Consider the following 15,160-nt stretch of genomic DNA (forward strand, 5'->3'; position numbering starts at 1 on the left):
GACAGGCCTTTGCCATTAACTTTCTAACAAGCGGCTTCACATTATAGGAAGTCACTGAGTGCTGGAGCTGTGGCTCAGCTGGCAGGCAGGATGTCTGCTCAGTGTGCAAGAGGCTCTGGGTTCGACCCAGAGGACGAGCTGAGGAGGGTGGTGCACACTTATAACCCCACCACTTGGGAAGTAGAGACAGAGGACTGGAACTTCACGATTCTCCTACTGCAAGTTCGAGGTTCGCCCGGGGTACAGGAGACTGTCTCAAAATACACGACCCCTCAGACGTGAGCGTTCAGGACCCTGGGCCCTCTCACTTCCTCCTCACTGTCAGACAAGTAAGCCCTGCTCCATCTCCACAGCCCCGCGGCTGCTCTCACAATTTCAGCTCTGAAGGTGTGCCATGCCAGACCTGCTCCTTTTGCCTCTCCGTGCAACCTGAGCACCTCACTCAAACTTAGAGTCACTGTCTCATTTCCCACCAACCATTCCCCCTCTCTGGGCTCCAGAAGTAATGACACAGAGGGGAAGGCTGTGCTGTGACCAGGTGGCAGGTGCTGCTTTAACCCATGAACAGGCGCTGAAGACTCGTGTAGACAGGTAGGAGCCAGAAGAGCTTTCCTATGCTACACTGGTACCACTAAGTAAGGAAAGACTAATTCTGAATGTCTGTGCCTGGCTGTTTTGCGCATTTGTTAAATGCAGAATTCATCTCAGGGTCCCCAAAATAAATGTGATTGCTTCAAAGACATGCTTGGCAAGGAAGAAAGAAATGCTGCAGAGTGACAATTTGCTGAGATTATATACCAACAGCTTCAACTCCTGATTTCTCTTATACTAACAGTGCTCAAGAAGCAAAGTAGATCAAGTTTTCTATGGCTTTTTCAGAGCTTCTCAAAGGCCTGAAATAGCTGAGTTAGTTTCTTGACCACCACTTACCACGAAGTCTGTGACAGCTAATCCTGGCTGTCTACTTGACACACCCAGAAGAGGGAAGGCAACTGAGAAATTGCCTCTATCAGATTGGCCTGTAGGCATGTCTGTGGGGCATTTTCTTGATTGCTAACTGATGTAGGCCCAGTACACTGTGGGTGGCATCATCACTAGGCAGCAGGGCATGGGTGTGCAGGTAGCAGAGCACAGGCCTGAGAGCAAGCCGGGGAGTAAGCCGCACTCCCGCGTGGTCTCTGCTTCAGTTCCTGATTCCATGTTCTCACTTGAGCTCCTGCCCTGGACTGGCACCTGTAAAGCAAACTAAGCCCTTTCCTCCCCAAGCTGGCTTTGGCTGGTGTTATTACCACAGAAAGCCAACTAGGACAGTCCTGATTAAATGTGCCAGCTGAAGGAGAGGAGAGTGGACTCCAGTGGCTCTCGTGCCCACACTAGTGCATAGTTGGCTGTGTGGGCCCTGCCCAAGCGCATCTACTAGGGCCTCCAGGAAGCTGGATGAGGTGGTGGGTGTGGAGACAACTGGCCTGTACTGGTGTCTGCACGCCAAGGCAGCACACAGTCTGAATATTTTGCATTTTTATACAATAGACTAGACTGAATCACCAAAGGAAAGGGTATCAAGTCCCTGGCATTTCAAAATTCTGAAATAAATGTAGACACGAAGTGATAACTGTGACATTTAGTTACATATTTTCTTGTACTTGTCTGGTATGACTTAACCACACTGGCGCATGTGTATGGCGCGTGGGGAGAAGGGGCGCAGATGTGTCAGGGTCCACCTGTGGAGGTCAGAGGACAACTTTCTGGAGTCATTCCTACCATGTGGGTTCCAGGGCTTGATGGAACTCAAGCTCTGAGGCTTAGCTGCAGGTAGATATTCCTGCTGAGCCAGGTCGACAACTGTATTTTAAACTAAACTAGACATATACAATGTTTGTAAGGTATTGCAAATCTAAAATTACCTCAGAAGAACTGATTCTTTTCGGAATACTCTCCATGCTCCTAGATTTTATTAAAACAGTATTTTACCCCTAAGATTTCCCCCAGACCAGACACAAGTCTAATGACATTTAACGACCACAGAAGAAAAGGAAAGGGCTCCCCCTCACCCCTGCTTTCAAGCTGTATTGTCTCAATGAATGTGTAACATAAAGCACTGCTTATCGGGTGGCTTTCTGTTTGGTTGGTTGGCTGGTTGGTTGGTTGGTTGGTTGGTTGGTTGGTTGGTTGGTTGGCTGGTTGGCTGGTTGGTTGGTTGGTTGGTTGGCTGGTTGGCTGGTTGGTTGGCTGGTTAGTTTTTCAAGACAGGGTTTTGTGTTACAACTCTGGCTGTCCTGGAACTCACTCTGTAGACGAGGCTGGCATCAGACTCAGAGATTTGCCTGCCTCTGCTTCCTGAGTGCGGGGATTTACAAAATCTTAAACCAACTTAAATGGCTACAATATTTATTGACTCAGGGAGAAAGGCGGCATCCCTAAGGATCCCTGGCATGTGGCAGAGGAGGAGTTCCTAAGGGATTGGAGCTGGAGACAGACAGACCAGCATTAACTAAGGCCAATCCCAACTTCCAGGACAATTTTCTTGTCACTCAAGTCAGTCTGGGGAACTTCATTGTGATATAATTTTAAAGTTTCAGAAACATCTCAAAAGTGGCCCTTAAGCATTTCTCCTTGTCTTTTACCAGATTTATCAATAATTAATTGAGACTATCTCATCTGCTGTATCACACTTCTCTATCCCCCCACCTCAGATCTGGGAGTAAAGTAGCACACATAATGCCTACCTGTTATCCAAATATTGTAGAATTTTATTTTCTAAAGCTAAGGTCGTATCTTAGATGACCACCATAGTTATCCAAATCAGGAAAATTATCACCTATACAATGCAATGCATAATGCATATTGAAATGTCAACAACTGTCCCCTAAATATGTTCTCTGTACTTTGTTCCTAACCAGTATCATTGATTCCATTTGTCCTTATCTGTTTAGCCTCCTTTAACTAGAACAGTTCCTTAGATTCGTCTTTAGGAGTACAGGTAGGGCACATAGCTCCTAGGGTATTCATCTATCTCATGTCTCTGGGTGATGCAGGGTTAGCAAGATCCCTGAGAGGCAGAAGTGTGCTCTTACAGCACAGTAAGAGGCATGCCATATAGTTTGTCTGATAGTATAGTATAGTATAGTCTGATACTATAGTATAGTATAGTCTGATAGTATAGTCTGATCCTATGGACAGACTCTTCGGTGGCCCTGTGGTCTCCACATCCTGACGGTCATGTAGACGAGACCTGCAATATGCCTCTAGGCAACAGAACATAGCAAAGCTGATGCGATGCTTATGGTTCCAAGTCCATGGTCATGTTACCCAGTGTTGGAGGAGCTTCTTCTTGGCTGGCTCTGTGAAGAGGGAAGCCATGCTGGGGTCTCACACAGAACTTCAGACAGCTGAGGTCATCTTCCAGTCAACTGCCAGTAAAAGCACCACTGCTCTGCCAGTCTTCACTGTGCTAGGGTTACGGGTAGGGTAGGTGCCATGCTGGAGCATGACATGGGTGCTGGGTGTGAACTCCGGCCCTCAGGCCTGTGCAGCAACCACTACACCACACCAGCTGAGCCATTTTCTCGACCTGCTGATATTTTATTAAAAACATCCCATTCCTTCTTTCAGGTTGGGTTTTTTTTAATCACTTCTGAAATTAATCAAAGTTTAGCCAGTGTCAACTTAAAAAGCAGTATGCATCCAATTATCACATGAGCATCCATGAGCCAGAGGTGAGGTCAAAATGGAATGCGCAGACTTGGCCAAAGACCAAATGCACATTTTTCAATGTTATACTCTGCATTAAAGCAACACACCCTACACATTACCTTTAGTTATTTAGTTTAGGCTATCAGAAAACTTTTCATCTACTGAAGTACAGGCCAAAAACTATCCACAAACAACCACAGGGAGTGTCTAAGACACTATGGTCAATGTATTTTTTAATTCATTCCCAAGACATTTAACTTTCCCCAAGGCACACCTAGAATTACAGGTCCAATTTCCCCAAGGATTTCGATATATAGGACAATCTTAAACCATTCTGAGTGATTTAGAATCGGCCTATTTCATAAATTCCTACAGAAAAAACCTGCACCCATCTAATCCATGAGGGCTGAGGGCTCGTGGGCTGCATCGGGCCTTTTCCCAAGTTTCATTTTAGCTGAAGCACATCCCTGGCTTCCAAAGGCTGTAACTGAAGGAGTCCCTGGCAGACAATGACACTCCTCATTTCACTGTTCCAAAGGGACACCGAGATGATTTCCACACTGGATCGCCGCATCACACTGAAGGTAACAACAAGCTGGACAAAGACAACACAGGGAAGCAGGCAGTGAGTACTGCTACCTACTAGCCACCCGAGCTAGTGTACCAGTTACTTCTGTTGTAACGAGGTACCAGACAAAGGCAACCAAAGGAAGGGTCTCCCGCTCACGGTTGCTCACAGGTGCACCATGCAGTCCATAATGGCAGAAAGGCATAGAAGCAGCAGAGCAGGAGCTGGCTGGTCACACTGTGTTCACAGAAAGCAGAGAGGTGAATGCTGGTGCTCAGCCCACTTGCTCCTTTTTATCTTTTGATTCAGTTTGGGACCCCTGTCCATGAGGCAGTGCTGCCCACAGTTAAGGTGAATCTTCCCTCTTCAGAGTTAAGCCTCTCTAGAAACAGCCTCACAAGCATATCCACAAGTGTGTCTCCCAAGTGATTCTAAAGTCAATAGGGAAGATTAACATCAAAAGTTACTATGTATTTCTATTCTTTAATTCTCATCTCCAAAGTATCAGTTCATAAATTTGTTATTAAAATTAATGTCTCCATTAATGTCTGCCACAGAAGCAGTTTTTAAAAATGCATGTAGGAGTGTAAGTATTACAAAGAGTATTTATGAACTGTGTTTAAGTTATAAGCGTGCTTTCCGGCAGTGACGACCTCCCTACGAGAACATGCCTCTTGCAAAGGATCTCCTTCATCCCTCTCCAGAAGAGGAAAAGAGGAAACACAAGAAAAAGCGCCTGGTGCAGAGCCCCAATTCCTACTTTATAGACGTGAAATGCCCAGGATGTTATAAGATCACCATGGTCTTTAGCCATGCACAAACGGTAGTCTTGTGTGTTGGCTGCTCCACTGTCCTCTGTCAGCCCACAGGCAGAAAAGCAAGGCTGACAGAAGGATGCTCCTTCAGAAGGAAGCAGCACTGAGAAGCACCTGATTCAAGATGAGTGGGATATATATAAAAGATATAAGCGTGCGGAGGTGGATAGTGGACTCCGCAGTTAAGAGTACCTATTATTCTTGCAGAGGACCAGAGTTCTCTGCACCCATCCCGGATGGCTCACAACCGCCTGTAACTCCAGTTCCAGGGAATCTACTGCCTCTGGCCTTCATGGGCACTGCACTCAAACACACATACCCACACACATATATACATAACTAAAAATAAAAGTAAACCTTTTAAAATGTAAGCATGAGTGTTTTTAACAGTTTCCTTCAGTGAAGCTCCAGTTCTTCTATTATTGCACAGATTACAATCAGCTCTATCAATGAGTGCCCAATTAAATGAGCTCTATCAAGATTAAGTAATGATAAAGCTAACTACCTGTTATATAATGGTTTAACCTATTCCACTTAAAACACAGCCAATGCTCCACAAGAACAGCAGCCTGTTCGAGTTACTCATTTAACCACTCTCCTTTCAAAGGGAAAAGGCTGAGTGCTCTCCCAAAGAGAGAGGTTTAAAATGCTTGACTTTAATATACAAGACGAAATGGAGCATGCTCAGACTAGAAACTACAAATTCAGTTACAATCTAGTAATTTGAGGTGTCCAGCAACTTTCTCCAGGGATTCAGATCCATGCATACTATTTAAATAACGGCTTAGGAAAACTTGTAAAATGGCAGTAGTAAGAGCTCTCCCTAAGCCTGGGTCAGAGTTGCCTTCTGGATAGGCAAGTGCAGGCACAGGTCAGTCACCCATTTATAAGTTTATAAGTTACCAGCTGGACTGTGAGCCACTTCTGGGGAGAAGGAGTGCAGGTCCCCTTAAACCATTAAGAACAGCAAGAGATGGATGTCTGCTAGGTGTGGGAATATGAAGATGTAGGGGTGGGACTTGTGGGGATGATGGGATCTGACCATGAGGATGCCTAGAGGGGTGTGGTCATAAACCACTGGAAATTATACCTTCAAAAACCAAGTGGTCAGCCCTGAAATCATATACACACAAACAACACAAAACAGAGTCAGCAGGTTGTATTTATGAATTTGTATTTATATATACATATGCATGCATGTATGTATGTAACAACAATAATCAAAGAGACCACAAATGGGGGGTGGTTAGGGGGAGAGGAAATGAGAGGGTTTGGTAGGAGGAAAAAGAAAAGGGAAACGATGTAATTATATTTTAATTAAAATTTAAAAATTATTAAGAACCAAAAAAGGGGGAAATTTAATTGCCTGTTAAAAACTTTTAAATATTCCTATTGAAGCCAGGCATGATGGCATATACCTGAAGTCCCGACACTCGGGCAGTATAGGCAGGAGTGTGAGTTATAGGCTAGCATCTACTACACAGTGAAAACCCTGTCTTTATTTAAAGAATATTCCATAAAACAAATCCTATGAAACCTGGCCATGAGAGAAAAAAAGAAAAAGAGAACAGCTAAGCTAGCACAGTGGTGTGTCCCCGTCACCCCGACACAGAAAGCTGAGGCACAAGTGCTGCTGCGTGTGAAAGGCCACTTGGCTACACAGTGAGTTCAAGGCCAGCCCAGGATACACAGCAAGACCTGTCTCAAAATCAGAAAAAGGACAGAACAAGACAAGGGGATAGTTCCTTCACAAATTCCAATGCTGAAGACGCTAAGGGTCAAGTTTGTGAAAACATTTTCCAGGTGGCTGAGGTATATCTATGCAGTACAGCACAGACTTAGTGTGTGCCAGGACCCAAGTTAAGTACTCAGCACTGAAAATACTAAAACTTCCCAAAGAGAGAGAGGTCTAAAATGCTTGACTTTAAGAGACACCAGGCTGCCTTAAGGAAAAAGGCCTAACTGAATACCTCTATATACTCTTCTGGTTTTTTCAGTTGTTTCTCAAGACAGGGTTTCTCTGTGTAGTCCTGGCTCTCCTGGAACTCACTCTGTAGACTCTGCTGGCCTCGAACTCACAGAGATCTGCCTGCCTCTGCCTCCTGAGTGCTGGAACTAAAGGCATGCACAACCACTGCCCAGCTTCTCCTGGCTTTCTTTATATTCAATTTCAATTTGGTTTCTATGAATTAGGAAAAGTATTAAAAAGAGGATTATAGGGGCCAGCAAGATGGCTCCATGGTTAAAAGGACATGCCACCAAACCTGGCTGCCGAGTTTGATACTTCAGAAATGACAAGGTGGAAGGGGAAAATTGACTCTCAAAAACTATTCTTTGATCTCTACATGCATGTGTGAGCACACACACATACATACACAAAATAAGTAAATAAAAGTAAAACATACAAAAATAAAATAAATTATAAAAAATTATAAATTATAAGTAAGAAAATGAGAAGATGGAAGGGGAATGCGAGGGCAGACAGAGGAGAGCAGAAGAGAAATAATACTAAAGATGTCTCAAAACGTCATATGGAAACCCACTATTTTATAAGCTTCCTAAACACACACACACACACACACACACACACACACACACACACACACACACACGAGAGAGAGAGAGAGAGAGAGAGAGAGAGAGAGAGAGAGAGAGAGAGAGAGAGATTGATTAAATAGAAATTACACTATACAAGGGATTAAGAACCCCCAGGAGCCATAGTTAGCCAAATAAAAGATCTAATATGGAATACCTCCCCTTGAGTCATTAGGAGGCGGGTGTCTTAGTTAGGTTTCTACTGCAATGACAAACACCATGACCACCATGACCAAGAACGTCAGGAAGAAAGGGCTTCTTTTATCATCTACAGCTTACAGTCCATCATGAAGGGACGTCACAGGAGGAGCTGAAGCAGATGCCATGGAGAAACGCTGTTTACTGGCTTCCTTCCCAGATTCACTATCAGCTACATTTCTTTTCTTTTTCTTCTTTTATTTTTATTTATTTATTTTTGTTGTTTGTTTTGTTTTGTTTTTTCAAGACAGGGTTTCACTGTGTAGCCCTGGTTGTTCTGGAACTCACTCTGTAGACCAGGCTTGGCTTTCAACTCAGAGATCCACCTGCCTCTGCCTCCTGAGTGCTGAGATTAAAAGTGTGTGCCACCACTACCACCCAGCTCAGCTACATGTTTTATACTTCCCAGAATGATATGCCAAAGAGTAGCACCACCCACAGTGTGCTGAGCCCTCCCATATCAATCATTAATAAAGAAAATGCTCTGACAAACTTGCCTATAGGCAAATCTGATGGAGATATTTTCTTAAATTAGATTCCCTCTTCCCAGATGAACCTAGCTTGTGCTGACAAAAAATTAACCAGCTGGGTGTGGTGGCATACTCCTTTATCCTAGCACTCAAGAGGCAAAGGCAGACAGATCTCTGTGAGTTCAATGCAATCCTGGTCTACATAGTGAGTTCCAAGATAGCTTGGCTACATAAAGAGATCTGGTCTCAAAACAATAACAAAAGCTAATCAGTGTGTAGGTAGGGGTAGTGTGTGTGTCCCCAAAGACATAACCCAAACAATATAGGCTATAGGCATTGCTCCTACTTGTCTTCCCAAACTTCATGGCAGGTAGGACCCTACTGCTGAAGACACCACACACTTTGGTCACAGGACATAGAGAAATCAAGCTAGTACTGACCTTGAAGCTTTGTCCATAACAGCTAGCTCTACTGGGACCAGAAAGTGATCTATAGGCTGCTGCAGGGGATGGCCATCAACAGTTTTCCCCAGCTGTGAACTCTGTGGGTCACAATAATGACCAGATATGGCAAGACTGACATCCTCGTGGGTGCAACAGTGCCATGAATGTTAGAGTAGCCAGCACTTTACACCGAATTTGAGGGCTTTCCACAGGAGGAAACCAGGTACCCTGGTACAGTAATGTGGCCATAAACTCATGGCTAGTGAGCTCACAAGCCCTAGAAGAGACCCTACTATTATTTCAGTAAGCAGCTATAGTAAGTACCAAATTGCCTTTTAAATACATACTCCTATACCCACAGGTTAGTGCAGCTTCCCGTCCTCACCTGAGAAGCTTCCTTGCACAGTAGACTGCAGCCAAAATGCAGAGAGTATATGTCTATGGTGTGCTCAGCCATAAGCCAGATATCTATGTCACGCACCCTCCCCAGAGGTTCAGAGAACACCGTGGGAGATGGGGCAGAACAACAATAAGAACCGGAGGCCCTTGAGAAACAGGGTCAAATGGTGTCTTCTGCACATGACAGGCAGCTGCACTCTAAACTCACAGCAGTTGTGGTTGCCTGCACAAAATGAAGCCAGTCACCATTCCAGCATGGGCTGAGGGGAGGGACTCACGAGCTCCTACCCGCAGCTGAGGAGCTATTAGTTGACAGCTGCTCGGGAAATGTTCTAGTTTGCTTTCCATTGCTGCGACAAACACCATAACCAAGAGCAAGGGAGGAGAGGGTGTATTCATCTCATTACGTCCATCATGAAAGGAAACCAGGGCAGGAAGGCAGACAGGAACTGAAGCAGACACCACAGAGCAACACTGCCTTCTGGCTTGCTCCTCGTGGCTTGCTCAGCCTGCTTAGACAACTGAGGACCAGAGCTGTCACAACAGTCCCAAGTCAAGAAAGTGTGCTGGAGGTGTTTCTCACTTTAGTTCTGTCTTCCCAGAGGAACTTAGCTTATGTCAAGATGGCAACACAACTAACCTGCACAGGGAGAGAGTCGTTTTCTTTAGGGGTGTGGCCCCTGGTAGACGGCCTATGTTCCAGGGGATGACCTCACACCTACGCACACATGGGCAGTGAAAACTGTCTCAGTGGTGATGTTTTAAGAGGAAAATAAAGAGGACATGAAGTGTGGAGATGGGGAATGTTGGAAGAGGATCCAAGAGGAATTGGAGAGTGAAATAAGAGTGAACATGATCAAAATACATTATACACATTTATGAAATCTCAAAGAATAAACTAAAATTCATATTTAAAAGCTAAAAGGTAATTCCTAGCATGGCTTTTATGTAGTATTAAGAACTCTATGTTGACTACATTGAGTTGATCAGGCTCCTACAGCCTCAGAAAAGGTAATTTTATTTTCCTCCATGAGTCTAGAACCTTGCTTAGGAATCAGGACCTTCCGGCTCCCTTTCAAAGAAGATTAACAGCATGCTATATCAAGGCATGCTTCATCTTCATCCGGCCCTCCTTCGCAGTAATCCATCATGGACAAAGACACAAGAAAACTGGGAGGAGAGGGCGCTGACCACGCCTCCTCCACCACCCACACCCACCCATCCACACGCTCAGGCATGGACACAGCTGACACGTGGACACAGTCCGGACACAGCTGGTGCTATACATTCTTAGTCAGGCCTTCCTGCCACACGCCTGACGTGGGAGTCTCCTTCCTCGAGAAGAAAATCGATTCAGAACCAGACAGGCTCTCAGAAGCACCCTGTCTAGTCCGGTGCAACTCTGCCGGGCCTGGCTTTTCTACCGGCCAGCAGGGACTCCCGGGTGCTGCCGCAGCAAGCGGGCTTCCTCTCTCCCCAACTCCACTTCTCAGGAACAAGCTGCACTTGCAGGCTAGCTCCAGCCCAAGAGGGCCAGGTTTTCTAACCTTGGCACTCTTTAAAAAACAAAAACAAAAAACAAAAAATATCGCTGCAAAGAGCTTTTATTGATGCAGTCTGTAAACTACTAACATTAAATAACACTTTTAAGGAAGAAAAAGAACTACTGTTGAACGAAAATATTAAGGGTGCTATTTTACACCTTTCTAACTCTCTAATGGACTCTGTCGTGGACAGCCCGTCTCCTGTTTGCCTCTGCAGCTGGTCTGACAGCCATGCTCGCAGGTATCACACCGTTAAAACCATGCTGCTCTCAGGGCAATGCAACTCAAGACAGAAGGAGGAGGCTCATGACAAGCCTTGCATTAAGACATTGCAATACCAAATGCACGTGGATGTGAACTGTGTTTGTGTACTCTTAATTTACAATAGTGCCGTGGGAGCTAATGAAACATTTCACATATGTTCTCTTTTTACAGTTCCATGGTCCTACGAGCTTAACAGAAATGACCTTAAATATTTTATAGGCAAAGGTCTGGGGAAAACTCATAAGTTCTTAGTCCACTAAAAAAAAAAATAATTTGGAAAATTTGTACTTTCAAAGTTGAATAGAAAACATAAAAATGAATTGAATTTAAAAAAATAATGTATTGTTTTTGGTTTTTTAATTATGTAGCATCTTTTAGGAAGCTTGCATTTTATACAAAATGAATTAAAATTCTGAATTTACTGAATTACAGTAAATTTACTGAAACCAATTATCAATGTTCAGATGCATTATAAAAGTAGACACACAATCTCTCTCTCTCTCTCTCTCTCTCTCTCTCTCTCTCTCTCTCTCTCTCTATTTTTTTGTTTTTTTGAGACAGGGTTTCTCTGTGTAGTCCTGGTTGTCCTGGAACTCGCTTTGTAGACGAGACTGGCCTTAAAATCACAGAGATCCGTCTGCCTCTGTCTCCTTATTGCTGGGATTAAAGGTGTGCCCCACCACCACTGGCTACAATTTCTTAAATATTAGGCATTAACAAGGTTGCTAATACTCTAGTCTAAGAATGGTGCTCTGCTATTGGATAATATGGCACACAGATAGGCAACCTAGAGTCTAATGTTATATTTAAAACCCCTGCAAGGAACACAAGCAATCATACAGAAACTCCTCAAATCTCACATGAGAATCCTGAATAAAATTATCGAAAGTATTTTAAGGTGATGAACCTACTTTTGGAAATACCCAAGCATCTCACATTATTAATCTCACTGAAACAATGCCCACGTCTTAATTTTGTCCTACTAAAGAAGTACATAGAAGCTTTCCCATTCAAGCATGTTATTATCATGATACACCACACTGTATTAAAGATAAACTTAAAATAATTCTTATTCGGCACTCTGGGTGTTAAGTCATTTTACAAATACAAGAAATAAGCTATGTTTAAGCCATTTCTTCTAATGCCACAGACAAGTGGACAAGGTAACTGATTTTTTTCACTTGCTCTTCCTGAATAGAGAAGATATGTGCCTGTTCTCAATATAGCATTATCTGAAAACTGAGAAACCCACAGCAAGAGTTCACTACTCAAGTCATGCCAAAAAGTAAAAGGCCATTTTACAGAAATATCCATACATTTCTCTTACCTCTGTTTCTGTACAATGTGAATATCCCACTTTACCTGTAATAAAAATACAAAAAGTTACTTTCAAATGATTGAGGGCTTTTAAAATCATCAATAATATATTCAAGCAACTATAGCCATCACTTAATTAAACATATTAAACATATGAAAATAACACGTGATAGAATGATTTTTTTTTTCATATACAAAGTTGTTGGTTCATTCAGTTACCAAGCTGGCTGCATACTCATAACCCCAGAACTCAAGAGGCTGGAGAAAGAAGATCACTGCAAGTTCTAGGCTGGCCTGGTCTACAGAGCAAGGTCCAGGACAACCAGGACTAATGAGATTCCCCCAAAAAAGAGAGAGAGAAAAAAAATATTATTATTATTATTTTTTTTTTTTATTATTTTTTTTTTTTGGTTTTTCGAGACAGGGTTTCTCTGTGTAGTTCTTGGTGCCTGTCCTGGGTCTCGCTCTGTAGACCAGGCTGGCCTTGAACTCACAGAGATCCGCCTGGCTCTGCCTCCCGAGTGCTGGGACTAAAGGCGTGTGCCGCCACCACCCGGCAAAAGAAAATTTTTCAAGAAAAAGGAAAAAAAAACTGTATTCATGATCAAAAGAAAGGGGAAAGGAGAAAAAAAAATGCTGGACATAGTTGATACACATCTTTAATTCCTGAGGCAGAGGCAGGTGGATCTCTGTGAGTTCCAGGCCAGGCCAATCTACATAGTTCCAGGACAGCCAAGGCTATAGAGTGAGACAATGTCTCAAAACTGCAAACAGACAACAGAGAGAAAGAGACCGTGAGAGAAACCCTGATTGACACCTGGGCTGAGGCAGGAGAATCTAGAGTTTCTGGCTAACATGAACTAGAGAGTGAGGCCTTGTATCAAAACATAACAACAAAAAAGAAGAAAGAAACCCCTGTGCTGGCTGGTTGTGTGTCAACTTGACACCAGCTAGAGTCATCAGAGAGGAAGGAGCCTCAGCTGAGGAAATGCCTCCAGGAGATCCAGCTGTAAGCCATTTTCTTAATTAGTGATCAATGCAGGAGGGCCCAGCCCATGGTGGGTGTGGGTGGTGCCATCCCTGGCCTGGAGGTCCTGGGTTCTATAAAAAAGCAGGCTGGGCAGGCCATGTGAGCAAGTCAGTAAGCAGCACCCCTCCATGGCCTCTGCATCAGCTCCTGCCTCCAGGATCCTGCCCTGCTTGGATTCCTGTCCTGACTTCCTTCAGTGACAAACAGCAATGCGGAGCTGTAAACCAAATGAACCCTTTCCTCTCCAACTTGCTTTTTGGTCATAGTGTTGTTTCATTGCAGAAACTCTAAGACACCCCTGGAACCCAACAACAGCTGGCTATACCAACAATAGTGTTTTCTCTCATCAATGAGACCTAATACCAAGAACTTGTACAACCATATTATTTGTCAATTTGGGACAAAAATTATACTTTAAAAAAATCAAAGCAGCTACTTTAAGAGTCATTTATTTAAATAAAAACCAGATAATAACTTTACATTGGGTAGTAGAAACTTTAATTTTTCCATCTATTATTTATTCATGTGTGTGCGAAAACATGTCACAGCATATGTGTGCTGAGAAGGCCTCCCACCATGCAGGTCCTGAGGACTGAACTCCGATTGTCAGGCTTGGTGGCAAGCACCTTTAACCCATTAAGCCACCTCATGGGCCCCATCTATCTTCTTAAGCATCACCGTCCGAGCTTTATACATATATGTCTGCACAGCCTTCCCCCCCAGTACTAACATCCTGTAACTCCTACTCTCCTGCCTGCTACATCGATGTCCATTCCACAGCAGTGGTTCTACCATGCTTGAAATTTTTAATGCTTAAAAAGGATTTATCCATCTTGCTGTTCATAGTGACATCATTAAAGAAAAACATAAATAATCATATCTGTATGACACCCAATTCTTAAAATGAAAAATACAGTTGAAACCCACAGTTCCTTAAAGCCTAATATCCTAATATAATCCTGTGTAATATAAAACAGTGGCTGAAACTCTGAGTAGAAAATGGGAACCTTGGATCTTGCAAAATATAAAATATATACAAGCAATAAAAATTGTATCAATGGAGGCTGGAGAGATGGCTCAGTGGTTAAGAGCACTGACTGTTCCGCCAGAAGACCCAGGTTCAATTCCCAGCACTCACATGGCACCTCACAACTGTCTATAACTCTAGTTCCAGGGAATCCAAGGCTCTCATTCAGACACACATGCAGGCAAAACACCAATGCAAATAAAATATTTAAAAAAAAAACTGTATCAACATGCATACAAAACGACTTTAACTTACAAGGCTTTTATATAGCAAGTGGGACTTGCTAAATATTTGGCATAAATTTGTTGCTAATGTAAAATTATACTCATATATAGTGATATATTTTTTATTTATATAAAACTAATACTGTTCAGAGCATAACAGTGTGGTAGATTACTTAGAGGAGTTAAGACTCCTATAGAGCTGGGTGGTGGTGTCACACGCCTTTAATCCCAGCACTCAGGAGACAGAGCCAGGCGGATCTCTGTGAGTTCGAGGCCAGCCTGGGCTACAAAGTGAGTCCCAGGAAAGGTGCAAAGCTACACAGAGAAACCCTGTTTCGAAAAACCAAAAAAAAAAAAAAAAGACTCCTATAGAATTGGTAATTAATTTGCCTAGGAACACCATTAGAGACAGCTCAGAGCAGAGCACAGAGCGTATCTGTGGGGAAACATTGAGTACTTGACTGTGCAGAAGAGGAGAAGGAGCGCAGAAAGAAAGCAACCTCTTTAAAAGTACAAGGATCACATTTAGGAAGTAATTCTTAAGGAAGAAAAAAAGCATAAGAACTCTGGAAT

At 43.4% G+C, this 15,160-nt stretch overlaps 1 protein-coding gene and 1 pseudogene across 6 annotated transcripts in view; one reads left to right on the forward strand and one right to left on the reverse strand.

Moving 5' to 3' along the window:
* The window catches only part of Spire1 (spire type actin nucleation factor 1), a 114,675-nt gene that overhangs the window by 84,590 nt on the left and 14,925 nt on the right, over positions 1-15,160 (reverse strand). For all 6 annotated transcript variants that reach the window (XM_015998300.3, XM_076555399.1, XM_015998386.3 and 3 more), the window contains exon 2: positions 12,317-12,351. In XM_015998300.3, coding sequence (XP_015853786.3) covers positions 12,317-12,351 — 35 coding nt within the window. The remainder of the gene's footprint in view (positions 1-12,316; positions 12,352-15,160) is intronic.
* On the forward strand, positions 4,913-5,205 carry LOC102908695 (small ribosomal subunit protein eS27 pseudogene; annotated as a pseudogene).

The sequence above is a fragment of the Peromyscus maniculatus genome, chromosome 19 (assembly GCF_049852395.1).
Source record: "Peromyscus maniculatus bairdii isolate BWxNUB_F1_BW_parent chromosome 19, HU_Pman_BW_mat_3.1, whole genome shotgun sequence".
In the NCBI taxonomy this organism is placed as follows: Eukaryota; Metazoa; Chordata; class Mammalia; order Rodentia; family Cricetidae; genus Peromyscus; species Peromyscus maniculatus.